The sequence below is a fragment of the Necator americanus genome, chromosome II (assembly GCF_031761385.1).
Source record: "Necator americanus strain Aroian chromosome II, whole genome shotgun sequence".
Classification (NCBI taxonomy): domain Eukaryota; kingdom Metazoa; phylum Nematoda; class Chromadorea; order Rhabditida; family Ancylostomatidae; genus Necator; species Necator americanus.
The window spans coordinates 8,963,894-8,982,732 of record NC_087372.1 but is presented as its reverse complement, the minus strand read 5'-3'; the positions used below and the strand labels follow the sequence as shown (position 1 = coordinate 8,982,732).

General features: G+C 37.4%; 1 protein-coding gene across 1 annotated transcript; it reads right to left on the bottom strand.

Moving 5' to 3' along the window:
• Positions 1-5,150: 5,150 nt before the first annotated feature.
• RB195_017225 (uncharacterized protein) lies at positions 5,151-13,783 on the bottom strand (the record flags this gene model as incomplete). The annotated part of the gene is made up of 14 exons (XM_064184127.1): positions 5,151-5,302; positions 6,344-6,497; positions 6,558-6,659; positions 6,790-6,947; positions 7,025-7,143; positions 7,305-7,387; positions 7,563-7,628; positions 7,702-7,833; positions 7,965-8,142; positions 9,188-9,290; positions 9,648-9,713; positions 9,778-9,861; positions 9,957-10,042; positions 13,722-13,783. The coding sequence occupies 14 exons, from the start codon at positions 13,781-13,783 to the stop codon at positions 5,151-5,153; spliced, it is 1,545 nt and encodes a 514-aa protein (XP_064040008.1).
• Positions 13,784-18,839: the final 5,056 nt, after the last annotated feature.

The window sequence follows — 18,839 nt, the reverse complement described above, 5'->3', positions numbered from 1 at the left end:
TATAAGAATAATCCACTGAAATCTGCACCATCTCAGATTCGTGGGGTGATGTCTTTAAGCTGTCAGACGTAGTTTTAAAGGCCATTTAAACGCAAGATAGAGAAGTATGCAGGTACCGTAATCAAAATGCGAGTTTGTAGGTTAGAACGGTTTTCGGTTGAAATAGAAAAAATAAAAAAAATAAAGCCATTAATTAACGAAGTGGTCCAAAAGCATTTGGCTCAGTGTCTGTTGCCGATTAGCAATTCTATGAATTTTATAACAATGTTCGAAGCGATTATGATTGTGCTGTAAGTTGGTAAACGTAGTATACTACTGTACTGTCTTCTGTAGTGAATTTAGGAACTGTTGTAGGTTAGCACTGCATAATATCCAATTCCAACGACTAGCGCACCTTCAAAATATGCATTCAAAAGACTATTATATATTATATAATTTATTACAGGGCGTGTATAGTGCAGTTGGTTAGAGGTTCCGCTGCCTGCACGATCGATCGGAGGTTCGAATCTGTCAAAACGCCAACCAAGCCTTTCGTCCTTCTGAATGCCTATAAATTGGTACCAGACTTGTCTGGAAGGATAAAACACTGGCTTGATAGATCGGCTAGCCCCCGCAAGTCATTGTATGGGCCAGTTACACGTTCGTGAACATCAAACGATTTTGAACTGAAGTGAACGTGAAGGCGCATCCCAGGCGGATCGATCAACACCAGAAACTCTATCCTTTATCCTTTATCAATAAAGCCAATTTACATAGATTCTCGAGTCCGCTGGTTAGATTTCCATTGAAAAACATGGATATTTCGCCAGGTAATTCTTCTTTTATATTGTATTATTTATTAGTGATTTGTCCATGTGTTTCTGAGAAAACTAGCTCAGTAGCAGAATGATCTAGAATGAAGCCAAAAACCGTTCTGATCTACGGTTAAGTATCAGACTGCATAGTTATGTCGCAACATATTTACACATATTAGAAGCAATAACGTTTAATAAATAAGGTTGTCGTTCCATCGTTTGATCTACATATAACACTAATTTATGGGGAAATTATCGGATCCTTCTTGAATTTCTGCAACCACGTCTTAAAAGCAGCGTATCAAGAAATTAACGAGGTACGGAAATCCAAAAGGAAACGTAGAGTTTGAATTTTAAGTTATGGAAACGAGCGTGGCTCCGCTCATCTTCTGATCCTCGCAAAAATATAGTATGAAAGACGCCGTTCTTTCCTACGAAATCAACTGCTACGCGCCACTTGTGTGCACGCGCCGTTTTTATGAGCGAGCGGGCGAAAATTAGTGAGGGTTTCCTCACCAGTCTATTCAAGTAAAAAAGATGAATAGGCTGCTGAGGGGAGCAAAACGCGTACAAGGATGCGTGTTCTAGCGTATCTCGTAGGGAATAAAGCGGTTCTCACGCCATTTTAAAGGATGACAAGGGGAAATTGAGCGGCTCCACGCTTGTTTCAGTAATCTACAACCCGAGCTGTACGTTTTCTCTGCTGTTTCCGTAACATATCAATTTCCGTGATCGTAATACCCTGCTTTTATACCAACAAGAAATCTAAGTTTTCTCATCGGGGTTCGCTCTTCTTTCTCAAATTTCTTCAGAAGGAAGTTTGAACACAACAATTCTTGCGGTTTCTCGTATTTATTCACTAGTTGATAGTTGATAGGAAGACCATTTCAATGGCGTTTATTCAAGAAAACTTTCACCTCTTCAATTTCTTTCGATTTTCTGTTACGATCAATGACTTTTATTCAAATGGATTCATGCTTTTTTTGCTGTACTGTCTCGGTGAAACTTTACTAGTGGTTTGACGTTTCGACAATCCCAAACGAGTGGAAATGGCTAGAGGTCTTTAATCCTCCCATTCCCAACAAACTTCTCCTCCGCCCTTACCAAGCCTCCATATCGTTCTGAGTACACTACGCAAGAAGTCCAAAAGAAAAAAACAAGTTGACCACGCTCACCGACTAGCGGGGCTGATGAAACACCGCGTTCTTGGAGAATGTCACAAAGGCGAATGAGATCTACGCACTGTGCAGTATCCTTAAGTACTGGGGACTGGATAACGTTAAAGAACTGCATGTGGGACAATTTTATAGCTCACAGAGGGTTACGAACGGCATAAAGTCATTGGTAATTGATAAGAACTCATTTCTGTCATGAATAGATGGATTCGTGACAGAAATCCAGAGAACTTCCCACGCCTTCCTTGCAGATATTTCTTTTTCATAGGGTAATATCGCGCATTTTATTTCACACTCATTTCCATCATGCTTCTCATTTTTGTGACTCCCTAACGGCGCTTCCAAACTTCTACGCATTTTACCAGCAAAATGCTCTTTAGAGGCATCACCCCACGAATCTGGGGTGGTACAGATTTCAGGTGGAGTATTCGTACACGGGAAAGTAGATTATGGAGAGGGGGTGATTCCGTCCATTTCTTCCCAATTTCCGTAAAAAACAGCCCGGAAGATACGGCTTCAGGTGTTCTGGCGCACTATTTTCTACAAGGAGTTTGACTGGAGCGCGCCAGCCTTGAGCGGCGCCGCATCTTCCGCTCCGTTTTTTACAGCAATTAGGAAGAAATGGACGGAATCACCCTCCTCTCCATAATCTACCATCTCCTATAAGAATACTCCACCTGAAGTCTGCACTTCCTCAGTTTCGTGGGGTGATGCTTTTAACACGCATGCTTGGCATCTTTCCAGTTTCTCCAACATTTTCAAAATAGCAAAAAAAAAAAACAAACATAAAATAGCCTTTCCCTAGTTTTTTACAGTTCTGCCGTGAATTGATGTCAGGCCAAGCACCTCCTCAAATGTTACAGCGTAAAGAAAAGGCAACAACCCTCAACCCTCAAATGGACGTCTTAACTCCACAATTCCTTATCGGATAAGGGAGTCATCAGGTTTTCGAAAGAAGTAAAACAGAATACCCAATCAGTAAGTTTCCGGGAATTCTATTCCTAGGAAGGAAAAGGATGGAGTAGGATGGAATGAAGGAGAATAGAATGAAGACTTTCGGTGTCCCACACAATGTATATTATTTTAGATATTCATCTTATTGTCGAGTCATTTTCAAATATAATCAAATTCTCCTTTATTTCAATCGTTTATTTTAATTATTATTACTTAGTTATTACTTATTATTATTATTAGTTATTACTTAATTATTTTTACTTCGATTTCATTAATCTTATTTTTCTATTAATTTGATTTTTTAATTTTTACTCAATTTTTTATATTGTTAAGTTCAATGATTAAACTTTTTGGTTTTTATAATTATTTTCTTATAAATTATTTTTATTTTTGTTTCGCTGTAATTTGTCTCTTTGGTTTGAACGTAATCTTTCTTTTTTTTTCTTGAACGTCAGTCTCAATTTTTCGAAACAGTTCAAAATCTTTTCTGGCAAAAACTAATAAACTTTATTAAGATTTAACAAATTGAGGAAATTCTTTAAGAAATCCGGAATATAACCATTTCCTTTTGACTGTGTTTGACTGCTATTTTTCGCTTGAATTTCTCAAATACATCACTTCGACCGGATTTATTCACCAATGTCGATTAACACATGTACAAACTACACGTTCGGAAGTTGGAATAAAGATCCGTAGACAGGGAGAGACGAGAAAATAAAAATGTATAGAAAATTATTAGAAGATTTGATGATTCAATAAATTTCTATGTATCACTAGAGAAAAAAAGCAGAGAACTACACATAAAGAATATAAATGAAGCGAAGCGCAAAAAAAAAAGAGAGAGAAAAAAAACACCAAAAAAATCGATAAATGAGGTGATTCGTTTAGAGGACATTGCTATGAATGAAGGATGCAGGATGAGCCGTACATACACACACATAAACGGTATACGGTAGATCACCGGCAACTGGTGTTGTATGATAGTGCAACAAGCATTCTCACGTCTATTTGTACATGAATGAAACGTGCGATCTTTTTTTCTTGTAGAGGCGGTTCACAACATAGCACGTTCACCGTCGTAGAGGTCACTGGGTTATTCTTGTCCCCGAGAAAATCGATAATTTTGCGACTATCGATCGATCAAAGCAAAAACAAAAAAAACGAAACGTGTAGAGAGGGACAGAAAATACGTTTGACAAATAATAGTATATAATATACACCGCAAATGTGGAGGTTTAAAAGCATCGACTATAATAATAATGACGAAAAGTCTAGACTAAGTGCCGCCGACGGCTACTGCGGACAACTGATACAAATACTGAATACTTTGATGCAAGGTGTGTGAATAAATGAGGGAGGAGTGTGTGCGTGTGTGCAGTGTGTGAGTGACGGCGGATGAGGTACACTGTGGCCCGTCGTCACTATACTCGAAAATCAAGAAGCAAAATAAAATACATAATGTTCCAGTTTGTAGCTCGAGTAGAAAAGTGCGCGTGTCGTTGTGGGCGGGGCTTGCGCGGCTCGACCAATCAGAGTTGAGCCATCATCGCAGGCATTTTCAAAAGATTTGTTCGCCGACTTAATCCGATAAAATTCCCCACTCGAGCCACAAATATAAAAATTGCTGGAAAAATAACCGGTGAATACACGGCATAGAATCGAATACGTGACCTGGTTTTGCCCGTTGGATACCACTCTTCACCAGAGGGGCGTACACTGAGGAGACGCATCACACATCGTGTCGTCCGTTCATGTGAGTCCGGCCACGAACTGGCCGGACGTTCACAGACGGTCTCGTTCGACATGTGAATACAGAGGAAAACTTAAGAATAAAATCCGAAGCAAATCAACATGAACACTGCCTATTAACAAAGAAAAAAAAAGAAATCAATAAATCCACGAACACTTGACGAACACATGACAAAAAAAACAAGGGAAATCGATAATGATCGTATATTAAACATGCGACTAGGTGAATAAATTGACTGCAAGTGCGGCGGCGACTACAATAAGTGTTCAATGTTCTTGTCACTTATCGATCGATCGAACGATAGGAGATCAAGTTATTGAATTACTGTTGACATGAACGCTGAACAACTTCTAAAGTTATGCGTTTTATTCTCAGGTAGATTTTATTTTTGTAGAGTTTCAACATTACTTCGTCCATTTCATCATCATTGACGGGCGTGAGAACTCGTCCAGGAGACGTGGAGTTCACTCACTCACGTCACATGAATCGGAACTGTGTTGGCGCTGAAGTTGAATCAAAGAATGATGACGGTTGCGAGTAGTTCTGAGATGATGCGTAGCTGACTGCCTGTTGCATTTGGAACTGTTGTCCGGGGAAATAGAACGGATTGTATGACATCGGAGTGTTCACTGAAATAAGGAAATCTTTTTTCATCGTATTGATAAGTGTTTGAATGAGAGTTTACTTATCATCTCAAGGGTTAGGAAAAATTTCTTGCAGGTTAAATTCGAATGAAATTTTCTAGATATCTGACAGAAGTATATGCCTTGACGCTGGTGGTCATGATTCTGTTCGAAGGTTTTTTCCCGACTTTTCTTCATGGAATCTATGATAAGACTGATGGATTTTTTTTTTTGCAACGCTATACTATCAAAATGACAGTAGTGAGCGGACATAAGGAACAGGAGGGGAAAGGCGAAAAGTAGTGACGGAGTGGTGGGCGGAGAGGTTGGAGAGGAGTTATGACTGAATCCGTTGCATCATGAACGATGGAACATCTATTTTTGGGAATTCTATCTTTCTTAACATAGAAACTGGTCCAAAAAATCAAAATTACTCGCTCACTCATCGAATTTCGCTGAAATCGACCCCGAGCGAAAGTTCATGTTGTGACCCCGAACGAGAGTTCATGTTTTTGATGAATAAAATTAAAAATATTTCAATAAATAAAACAATAATATTTAATATTTAAATTAGAAATAATCAATTTATGTTTTCTTGTTATGCCAACGAGGTTTAGGTGAAACTTTTTTATTGGCCTGACATTTCGACAAACTCGTCTTTTTCAACCTCGTTGGCATAACAAGAAAACATAAATACACTATCAAATGCCGAGGTTTCAAGAAGAGAGGACTTGGAGATTTAGTGGGATCGACTCCGAACGAGAGTTCATGTTTTTGATAAATAAAATTAAAAAGATTTTCCCAATAACAAATAATCAATTCACAGATAGGGAGAACTCCAAAAAAAAAAAGACAGAATCAGGTGTCAAAGAAGCACACATGATAAAGTGTTGAAAAAAGAGATGCAGCCGCGAACGATCTACAACGGTAAATACAATAAAACCCATGTTTTCCAATAGGAAAATCACTTTGTTTACATTACACTCGAGAATTCCACAGAATGCTCTCAGATTTGTGTCAGTTGTCTCATGTATGTATGTGGCTCACCTGTAGGCAGTACAGGAGCTGGACGAGTTGGTTCAGTACATGCTGGAATCTCTTCGTGCATCTCGCCCAGGTCTGACGGTAAGACCGGTGACGTGGATGGATAGGTTTGGGTGGATACATCTGTTCTTTCCCTACTACATGGAGATGGAATCACCTGAAAAAAGATGTAAGTACGGTGCTGATTATTCTCGGACAACTGTCATGAATCGCCTACCTCTGAGGTATTATCGGCGAACAGTTCGACGAGCAATGGGTCAAGTGAGCCACCGAACATACGTGCAAATTGCACATTTTCACCGACAAGTGAGCTCAATTTCTGTAATGAATCGATAAATCGATCTTCCGATAAGGTTCATTATTGGGAAGGAATTATTGTAGTAATATACTTAATGAAACAAGAGAGCAGCTAATATTTCCAAATCAAGTGGACTAAATGTTATACTAACCGCTAACGGCGGAAGAAGTAGTAAAATATTCCCGAAGCGGCTCGTCACACAGTGTAACGCGGACGAGTTCTCACGAATCAGCTGGAACAAGGCGTTCTGAACTCTGTCACGAAGCTGGCTGAGCGCAAGTGATGACGATTCCGAGAGTCCAGGCGAATCTGAAATTTTGGTTAGTAATTTTGAGTTCCCTTAGTGGGACCCTTTTGGCTTCTAGAAAGAGGCGTGGTCAACTAACCTGGATCTAGAATCACCAATGCGGACAGAACCACTATCTCTGCTTCATTCAATGATAATTTTCGCATCGGCGCCACAAGATCGTCGAGAATTCGTGGAACGAGATTGTTTGCAAGGAGACTGAAATGAGATTGAATTCGTTGTGTGGGACCATGTCCCAAAAGTAACGCATGGAGAAATGTATTCAAAACACAAAGAAGGATCTCCTTATGTGCTTGTATGTGATCCGGGGATCGCAAGAAACAAGGAATTTTTTTCTCGAAGAAAATTTGAAGTCGTACTTCGTCTCAAGGAGGTGACGTGGTGGTTGTCTTGGAATAGTTGTCCGATTACACAGGCAGATCACATCAACGTCACGTGACAGCTGTAAAATATTAGAGTAGACTGACTATTGTATGTTAAAAAAAATTGGATTATATTTATTTTTTTTCCGGATTTTTTCATCTCTAAAGCAGAAAAAGAAACTCATTCAAATATACGTCCAAAAAAATGTTGAAAGCTGATGTTGAAAAATGTTGAAAAAGCAAAACCGTGTCCACCTGTGCAGTTCGTGCCGCCTGGCATAAAATTGTGTATGGGGCGAACACACTCTTCAGCACTGACACCTATAACACATTTGCAATCCATCAAAATCATCAGTCGAGATTAACTAATAGTAAATGCTGAAATATTGATTACTTTCTCCGGTACGATATCGATTTGTGCCAGAGAAAATAGCGCTTCAATCCAGTGAACCGTAGCGAAGAGGTATCGTCGCAGTGCTGACGCTAACTGTTCCACGGATGCCACACGTTCCAAGCTATAACCCATCTGAAAGTGTAAATCGTAAATTTTTAATTACGAATTTAAATTTAAAGAAAATTATTTTTCATTTAAAAATTTTAAAAAAATGTAAAAAAAAACACTGCGCAGCATTTGCGGCTGTCAATAAGGCCTCATACCTCATAAGCCTCTTGTTCGAATGCAAAACGGTTGTTGAACAGTGAGCTGATGTCCATGTCCGGCTCGGATTTGATTCGTTGAATCCCAATGGGGAGAGGCGTGCGAGCTGCAGGACCGCCCATTGATTGTAGTTCGACGTCAACGAGAAATGTGACTAGCACGTCTTCATGTGGTGATCTGAAAAAATCGATATCGATCGATAGCAGATACCAGTGATCGGTAGAAACGTCGCTGTAGCTATGCGTTCAGAAAAGTGAGGTTATCACAGCTGAACACCACAAAAATTTCTGATTCGCCTAAGAGCGGATGTATCGTCGCCAAAGATCAGCGGACGAGTTTTCCATGCATTCATATCAAGCGATTTTTTTTTCTCTTTTCTGCTTGGACGAGTTCAAAGGTTGCTTCACATAAACTTTGCGGACGAGTTTTCTCTCCAAAACGCCGAGTATATTATAGATAGTTGCCGTAGTGTTTGGAAACAACTTGAACACTATTAAACACTAGTGTGGGCGAGTTTTAGAGCTCCTTTTTTCCCATCAAACAAAAAAGTTCTCCGATTCTTTCCAAGAAATATTGATGTTGGAAAATGCCAACTTCATTAATTACTCCAAGATTTACGAACGTGTACGAGTTTCCCTTATCAGTCATCAGCAGAAGTATGGATGCAAACGGGACAGGGTGAAAGGGCTTTTGGATGAAAGCGTGGACGAGTTGCAGCAAAATTGAAAATTTATTGGTTTCGCTTGACTTGTAAATATGGTCTGATGCTGATCAGTGAGATATTATTCGAAAACGAATCGTACGAGTTTTCTCGACATCATAAATTTCTATTGTGTTCGAATGGGGGTCATCGAACACAGTTGGACTATCAGTCCTGGAAAATTCAGGAATTGTAGCTTAAAAAAATATCTTGGATGTATTCCTCAACGAAGTGAGTACGTAGTCGCACAAGTCTGAACATACAGTACCCCTCAGGAAAATTTTATTATTCAACCAATATTTCTGAGGATGATTCTCATATCCGTTCTAGAATTCTTTCACATTCGTTTGTGATGAAACATTCCATAGAGCGAATGTCAGCTGATGTTCACATGAGCAACTGACATGCGTTCGTTGATTTGAAACGTTGTAATAGTCCATGAATAACCGACACAAATGTGAACATTAACACTAATCAATAATATCGATCCGTATAAATTGATGGCAAAAAACGAAAACCTACGGCGAATCACTGCCTGGTGATGGTAGAGAGCTGTCTTCACGTTTCAACTTCTTACGACGTGGATTCTTCTGCTTACCGATGATGTCGCGATCCGGTCGTATGGCTGAAACGCGGATCATACGTAAGTTGGAGGTATTTGAGGAAAATAGAAAAATTCTACAAGATTTCTATATTCTATCCCCATTTCTATTTCTATTTATAATTGTTATTTCTATTTCTATTCATAAATTCTTTTTATTTGGGCGTGTCTTTGGATCACACCTGATTGGTTGGTGTTTTTTCTACCAATGATAATACTCATAATAGCAACTAAAGACATGGACGAATCACAAGTGTTACGATCCTCGACGGGGGAAAAAATCCATTTTTGGAGAGAAATGGAAATCAAAAGAAGGAGAACCCAGCCAAGTGCAAGAAATGAAATGTAACACATCAATTGTTCAAATTTCCGAGCACTCACCATCTGGCTCCATGCCAACATTCAAACATCGCTGAAATCTGCAGAATCGGCATGCATTTCGCTGATCTGAGAACATTTTCACGCATTTAGGAAAATCAGCAGCAACCATACAAAATCCGAATTACCGTACCTTTATCGATGCTGCATTTCTGTTGAAAACGACACGAATAATTCTGTCCGCTACGTATTGTTCGCCGAAAAAATCCCTTACAGCCTTAAATAGCTCGATCTTAGCTTTAGAGAATATTAGTGAATAACACTGTGGTTAAATCAATAATTCACAGAGAAATCAACAATCGGGAAAGTTACCGTAACATGCCATCACTCCGTAATGTTTCCCTGCTGATCGATCTCCGCACACCATACATACGCCGTCGCACAGGTCCATGATGGACCTGAAATCACGACATGATCTGTGTGATCCCAGCCATAAATCGGGATTGCTGCAGAATCCAGAGAACAGCGCCCAGAATCACAACAAAAAGCTGATGTTGTGCGAAAATGTGCAGTGCTGTGCCAGCTTCTGTACATATTTCGTGCAAAATTGCGTCGTGACTTAGCGGATAATTCCAGACATTTCATGTGTTTTCCAATTAATGCTAATTTCTTTTGCCAGCATCCTTATTTGCTCAAATTGGACCTCGATGTTCTGAGCGGATTAATGAAGCTTGGGCATGATTTCCTTCTGGATCTTAAGATACGTAACAGGAAAATAGCAACAGAATCCCCATCGGTCAACTTTACAAGCGTAGGAAATTCGTTCTAACACTCGTAGGAACACCCCTTCCTTATTATAGTATTCCCTTTTCCTTTAGAACAAATAAAGGTGTGATTTAAGGGATTTTTTTAGGATTGGAAGAACGCAAAATTATGCTTTAGGTTGCGATTAACATAGGTTAGGAAGGTGATCGAAAATGCAGAACAGGATCCTTCGCTTTTTAATCAGGATAGGAAATATTTTAAAAAAGCACAGATTTAACAAAAGGATAACCTTCTTTCAAAAGGAAAAAAAAGTGAAGAGAAGGGAGGATTTTAAAAAGGTCTTCCTAGGCGGCTACTAAAATAAGGTCCTACCTTATTTTCTACTGAAGAGGTGAAAATCAAAGGTATTCCAGAGCTGTTAATTTATGTGAACGATATGGAGAAAAGAGAGAGAGAATAAGCCTAAAAGCAGAGGCTTTTCAGTTAGAGAAGAGAACGCGTAATTATTTAGAAGCGTCAAAGTTTAGTAACTTCCAGGAAAAAACTCAAAGCACATGGGCAACGCAGTTATAGGACAGGGAATGAAAAGAAATTCGCTTAAAGCTTCCCTTTTGAACGCAATTTAATTTATTCGTTAATGATTTACTACTATGAATAGAACAACGTATTGAAATAACCCTAACTGTTAATTAATAGCGAGTACATGAGACAAATTGCTGGTACGAATTGTGTAAAATTGCGTCTATTTCGATGTATTGACTGTGCAAGATTATGCAGCTGTACTATATAGCGAAACATCACAACAATTCCTATATATGCATGTGATTTTCACATGTTCATAGAATTCCCGATGAAAAAAAGGGAGAGGGAAAAACGGGGGAAATGTTAGCTCTCTGGACTCGTGAATGGATCTAAGCCGATATATTTACGTATATGAGTCAACGAATATTGCATATATTGAAAAATTTCCGGAAAAATATCCTCACAGCTGATTACAAGAAGAGTGCAATGAAAAAAAGATGTGTGTTTACGCAAAAGTGCACCAACAAATGGATCACCACCATCAGCAGCAGCATCATTATTTTGCAGCGTATTTTGCTGCACTCTGACGAATTGACGCATTGTTGCAGAAAAATTAATGAGAATTTGCAGAATTATGCATGCAATTACTATAGAAAGGAAATTCAAAAAATCCGAGGTCTTCGAAATGTTCACAACCTCATCGATTCGCTTTTTTATTTGGTTGATTTAATGCAAAGTTACTATTTCTGAAATGTTCAAGAAACGTGAGGGGAAAAAAACGTAAAACAAGTGTTTGCAAGAAAAAGATAGAATGCTTGGATTATTTGCATTTTATTTTATTTAAGTTTTATTACTGTTTTCTGTCATTACTGTGTTATTATATTTTTACTTGTTTTTTCACTTTATTTCTATTTTTCTTTTTCCTGAGATTTTCCAATAATTTATTACTCATAGTACTTAAAAAATTTAACTTTTAACTAATTTCAACGTCTTTCTATCAATCACCCAGTACCATAACCTGAATCCACATACGATCAAACTTTCAAAAAAAAAAGAAAGAAATTATTAAAGTGCTCACACATTCATATCTTATTTATCATTATAATATTATTATATTATATTATGTTATAGTATTATATTATATTAATATCACTATTATATTTTATTATTATGTATTATATTATGATTATATTTCATCTATTTTTTGGTCACCACTCGACAAAAAGCACGTGTGGAAACAAAAATAGATAGAAAATTAGAGAGCGGAAATGGAAGTATGAAAGAACAATCGTGTTTTCTTGATTGCGGAGCAAATGGAGAGAAACTAGAGAAAGAAAAGAAATAATACACGGAAAAATCCACCATTTCTGAATAAATAAATTACAAAAATTACAGACAGATAAATACAGTAATTAATAATAAATAGGTAGCTAAACTTAGAGATAGCAGTTTCTAATTATATGGAGTTTCTTGCCATGGATCGAATTGATGGTTACGAATTTCCAATGGACGCTTTCTGCAATAACAATTACAGGTAGGATGCCTTGTGTTTAGCGATAAGTTGGCGAACTTTCGGACAAAATTGTTCAACTTTTTTTATACGGGAACTTAATTTATACTGTATATGAGGCACAATTATAAATCGATGAAGAGAGAGCCAAATAAATTCCGAAGCCTTTCAGCAAAATGGAATCTTGGTAAATAAACAATTGAGTAAACAAAATAGCGCGGATAATGAAAGAGAGGCAAAAAAAATAAATCTGTAAAGCGAGAGAAAATTTTGACAAGTAAAAAAATGTAATAAAAAGGAGACTCAAAAATTCTTTTTTCTTCTCCTTCTAGTAGAACTTTTTCCAGATTTTCTGCATTGACCCTGCGCTTTATTGTCTCTTTCTGTATTTATTTTTATTATTTATTCATTTACATACGATTTATTTGCTTCTTAGGTCCAAACTGTAATAAAAGAAGAAGATCGAAACATAAACAAACAAAAAAGCTAGGGAATAACTATAATTAACGAAAAAACAACGAATTAGTAATAAAAAAACAAAATTACAAGGAAATAAGCAAAATTTCTAAAATTGAGATTTCTTTCTAGCTACTGAAAAAAAATTGCAGGTAAGTGACGGATATATTATTAGTAAACTAGGCAGTAATATTGACATTTTGGAAACCCGTGCGATATACGTCGCATCTCGGTAGATTGAACAGCTGTAGAAACGCTCCCGAAAAAAAATCTATATGCTGAATTTGCACATAGATAGAGCATTTCGATGATGGTAATTTTGGGTCCCGTCGACCTCATTAATCTTTCCATCAGATGCATCAGAACTGGCAATTTTCACTAACACTAGTCATTGAATCTACTCATAAGTACGACATAGTATGGAGAATACGATCCGTACGATTCGCCTACGCCCAGGTTACGTTGGTTAACGTTATTCGGTTGCGGGTGATGTCCATTGCGTGTTTCAGCCGTTAATGTAACGGGTTTCGGCCCGGCGCCGTTCTCGTCAAGAAATCGAATTAAATCGACACATCGACATCACTTACTCGGACCGTTACGTTATGTGGTTGTGGTAAGAATTTTTACGGACACATAGCACATCCTCCGGTAACCGGTACGGTTGAAATTACAGAAGAGAATTTTTTCAAAGAAAATTTTCCTGTTTCATGCTCTCTATGTAAATTAGGCTTTGGCACCGAGCGTCAGCGCTGGGAGTGCCTTGAAAGTGTCCGCTATTCTTGCGTTAGTACGCTCAGACCCAACGATCTTCGTTTATTTTCAGAAAAAAATCGAACTAATCGAATATTCGGAAGATCAGTTCTGTAAAATCCCGTAATCCTCACCCTTCCCTGGCTATTGGAACAGAATATGACGTGAATGAGGTAGCTGATGATTGTTCGAACATACAGCGATGGTGTGTCCGTGTATTATTTAGTGTGTGTGTGACTCGTTGATCCAATGGACGAGTTGTCACTGTGGTTCTCTGTCTCGGCCGATTCAGTTGTCGCACGCCATCCTAGCCCTGGAATTGTCATCCATTCTAAGTACGATCAATATCGATCAATAGTCATCCATTCTAAGTACGATTCGACTCGACACGATGCTTATTTATACGAGAATGATTCAGAAGAAATAAAATCGACGACACAACAAATAACCATCGGACAGCTACGTAAAATTGCACGGCGTTTCGGATGCAAGGGAAAGTATTAATTGGAGAGAATTCTGGAGAAAAAGATTTCAAATTATCAGTCAGAAAGATTAATTCTACACATTTATCAAGCTGCAAATAGACATTTGCTTGAATTTTTTCTTCTAGTCATGTTCATGTGACTGTGTTGGACAAAATTTCGAGAAGAAAAACGTGCCGCAGTTTGCGAAATGTAGCAACTAAATGTCGTTTGTTCAAAGTTTGTTTCACATGACTCAAAAACAACCAAACTTAACCTTTAAAATTTAAAAGTTGATCAAAAAATTGAAAATACAAAATATGTTCGCTACTGGTCTTAAAAAGAATGCTCGAACTACAGTAAGCTCAGCAGCACCTCATGTTAGATTACGGAAATGTCAAAATCAAGCTGAAAAAACTTGAAGAAAAGACCATCTCATTCGAAGAGAAGGAAAAGAAGCGAGAAGAGTTGAAGTGCTGCAGAATGTGCTCGAAAAGAAAAATTTGTGCAATATAATGAATAAAATTACGTGTTCCCTGGAGAAATTTTGCTCATCGCTCACGCTTAATGAAAATTTTCTGATTAGCTCATAATTACTCGTCAGGATGACGTGAAATGAGAGAAAAAAGACGGTAATGAAAACGGCACAAAAGTTTTAAAGGGGATGGATACTGTACTGTCCATAGTGTAGTCGTCTAGGTAGGGAGTTATAGAAGTTATGGGAAGGACTACTATTGTTTCTATCAGCTACGTTACCGGCTGAAAACTTTCGTCACGATCTTAAAACGTTCCCCAGATTTTTCAAGAAAAAAAAAGATGAGTGCCGCCGTAGGTGTATAATGCCAAGATGGATAAAATGAAAGTTACGGAATAATTCTACGTTTTTTCTGCTCTTGAAAATTTCTGGCACCGGGCCAAAATCCACTACTAAAGGCCGCACCTCTCATCGATCTTTTAGAAATAGTGGACTTTAGCAAGAAAGTGACGTTTTTGCGAAGGACTACACCGTGTTTACTTCTTAGTGTAAGATAATGAGGCTTAAATGGATTTAACCCCGAGGTCACCGATGCAGTGCTGCTGTATCCTCAGTACAGTCTCCTATACTCGGTTCCACTCAAGCAAAGCCGTGCTTTTTTTAGAACTATAAGCTAAAAAATCTTCATCTGGTAGTGGATCGAAGCTACAGTACCCCGTCTTAGAGCAAACCACACGTGGGTGGCCTGAATCTTTCCGAATCTCAAACAAAGTCTGGATTCACTTATTTACGGGACAACTATGCGTTGATGCATGGAATGTCATGAAATAAGTGTTTTTCTGTGGAACTCTATTGTTTTACTGCGGACAACGTAAACATTATTGACAAACAATGGGCGTGGCCTAAACGCGACCTAATTCTCGAAGAATTTGAGTTATTTGGAGCGCAAAATGTGCATAATATGAAACTTTCGATTTCAGTATCATCGATGTGAAATCAGCTGTTTTATAGAAAATTTCGGGTATCATTGAAGAATTCACGGAGGAAAATGACTGACGAGAGATAGAGACGGCGAAAAGATATGTGAATTTGACGGAAGAGCTATGCGTCGTTGGACAACTGACACAAAAAGCACAGCCACCAAAGTTGCGCTCAGCGTGAAAGAACGAGCGAAGTGATCCGACAAAAAAAAAACGACGATGGGTTGTATGTGAAAGTGGAGCGGGAAATAGAGAAATGTCAGGAAAAATTAACATCACTATTGGACTTCTGGAAAAAATGGCACATAAGGAAGTTGGATCATGTCCGAGAATTTATCACAGTGAAGAGAAATGAAGGAAGTGAAAGAGAAAAACGAATTTGGACACGAAAAGAAGTATTCCAAAGATAAGGGAGAAGATGAAAAATGCAAAATGAAAAAACACTGCTTAAATGAATGCTTAGTTTAAATGAAAAAGGTGTGAAAAAAGGTAAGAGGAAAGAATCGAATATATTAGAACAACGTATTTATTGTCGCAGTCCTTAGAGTGAACTGATCAGAGAGAGGAAAAGCGAAAAGGACGAAATTTCAGAAAAAAAAACATTAACGAGATGAATGATTGGAACAAGAAAAGCACTTAACAGGACCCCAAATTTATGGAAAATAATGGAAGGGAAAAAAATCGGAAGCAAACGATAGGAAGAAACAGCAAATATTCTTGAGAAACGTGTATTAAGAAAAAAAAACCGGAACACATGATGAGAGAGCGATTTCTCAGGTGTAATTCTCGATCGAAGAGAAGAATAGAAGAAAAAATGAAGAAAAAAAAAGAAATATATGTAAGCTTGTCAACTGGTTATGTATGTAATCAGTAAAAGAACTCCCGAATAAAAGTGTGGACGGAGAAGAAATGAAATGTGATTAAATACGAGGGTGAAAAAAACAGAAACTAAATAAAGCATGTAGGAAGATTGAGAGACTTATGTGAGTAACGTAGAGTAGTATCAGAAATAAAAATGGTAGCGAGTGATGAGAAAAAATAAAGAAAGAAGAATTGCAGAGAAAGGTGGAAAGAAAGGTGAAGAGAAGGATGTCTGGAATTTTCCCAATGAAAAATGTGAGCCAGAAAGAAAAGAAAAAAGTTTAGAAAAGTGAATTTTTAGAAGGGTAATAAAGAATAAAGATAAGAACTAGTGGCAGAAAAAGTAGAGGAGAATTGAAACTAAGAGGAAGAGGACAAAAAATATATGGTATTTTTCTTTAAAAAATGTTTTAACTCAGAGGTAGTGTGTTTTCTTTTTCTCTTTCTTTTGATGTACCATTGTTGTACGTAAAAATATATAGATAAAATAAAATAAGTAATCTCAATGGATATGAAATAAAAGAATAGGAGTTGTACTTCGAGAAAAGAAAATGAGAAAATAAAGAAAAAAAAAGGATTCTTTTTGAAAATTCACATGAATATACACCGAACCATCGGTTCGACCGTATCGTATAAATAACACTGGAAAACAGGATTTACGAATGACATACACTGCATTCAATTGAAATTCGAAAAATGTTATTTTCAGCCACCATAACTCACAAGACAATCACGTGTCTAGGCTGGTTTTGTACAATTGTCCACCAGTCGGTCCTAGAAAGATCGACCATCAACGGAGAAGAAAATTTGAAAAATGTAAATCTAAGAACACAAAAAAAATATACAATTCTGTTGCAAGTGCAGTACTCTGACTAAAGTCCACATTTAAAAGTGAAAACAGGCTCGGCGAGACACTCTTCGTCCTTGCTCGTTGAAGAAAAAAAAAACATTTTAAGTGGATGTATATATTCATGAGTGAAAGACCCTAAAAAATAAAATAAGATTTTCGTCACATTTTCAAAAAATGTTTGTAATGAAATAGTTATTAGGACGTGTAAATATCAGTAGAGGCAGAAAAAGGAGAAACATACTTTTATTTTGTATATTTTCTTTTAAATTGTATTATCGCCATTTATTACCACAGCTTTATGGATTGGGAACCAACGATGACGTTGTCGTCGTTGGCTATTATTATTATTATTATTATTATTGAATACCGATACAAACCGCAAACCGATAAACCGATTCCTTTATCCTCTCCCTGATTCTGCATTGCCCATCCACTTCACGTTAACTCCATCATTCTACTTGATCAATTGATTGATTTCACTTGATCTACACCCACTCTTAACAGTCTACGTGCTGAAATTACGAATTAACGCCTACATTAATAAATAATGCGATTAATTGATGAATTAATAGCATTATAGTTAGCCTTTCAGCTACAAATTCAAAATTTCCACCTTTTGTTACAATTCCAATCCATCTACGATCCTTTACCTTTCCTGTATTTTTATTTTTTTTTTTGTAAAATTTCTGCTACCCGCGCGTAAAGAAAGTTTGGGAGAAATCAAATTGAAAGATTAAAAATTGAAAAATTAAAATAGAAAAATTGAAGAAACATTAAATTATTAGGCAAGATTTCTAGGAACATTTACAGATCCGAATGGAAATTATTGGAATGAGAAACTCTCAAAATTTTTCATACATCTACATCTATCCACAGTGATTTGTTTTGTTAGTATTTTTTTTTTGTTTTCCTTTATTTTTGAACGATCTCATGGTTGTAACCGATAGTAAAATGTTGGGAAAACAGGTGCGTAGGTGAAAGAAGACGATAGATCCAAATAGAAACCAATTCATGAAATGGTTAATTAAGTCTGACCGATGAAACAAAAATCTAAAATAACAACGAAATGAGAAAAGGAGGAGTTTTGAAGGCTTAGAAATCGTTCAACGAAAATTTATCGTCTTTAAGAAAGAGGAATTGCCTAAAAATCCAGAAAACAACAACTTTTTCCGTTACAGAAAAACTATAGGTAGGAAAAAAAATTTAGGAAACTAATTGATAGCCACTGGATTTCTCCTATGTGAACGATGCAGAAGCGATTTAGTTGAGAAAAAGAGTAGTCCCTGCGGAATGGTAACCACTCAGTGTTCGGCTAGTAGCGAAATGCCGCTGTCGATCAAATCTTGGAGAAAAATTGCTACCATATGTCGTTTTATTGCAGACTTTCTCAACCTCACTTTGCCGATAGTCGTTTTCGCCACCCAAATCGCAGTGGTTAAGACAGGTTTTATGTTCTGCAATGTTCTGCAATTGCAGAAAATAGTTCTTTTTTCGTTTTTATGTCGTAATCTCGAAGAGAAAAAGACAGAAATAGATGAAAATAGCGGTGATTAGATGGAAGAATGTTTGTCGGGCACACTGAGCCGTCGGCCGTGCCGGCGGCTTTGCCCCATCGAGATGAGGTC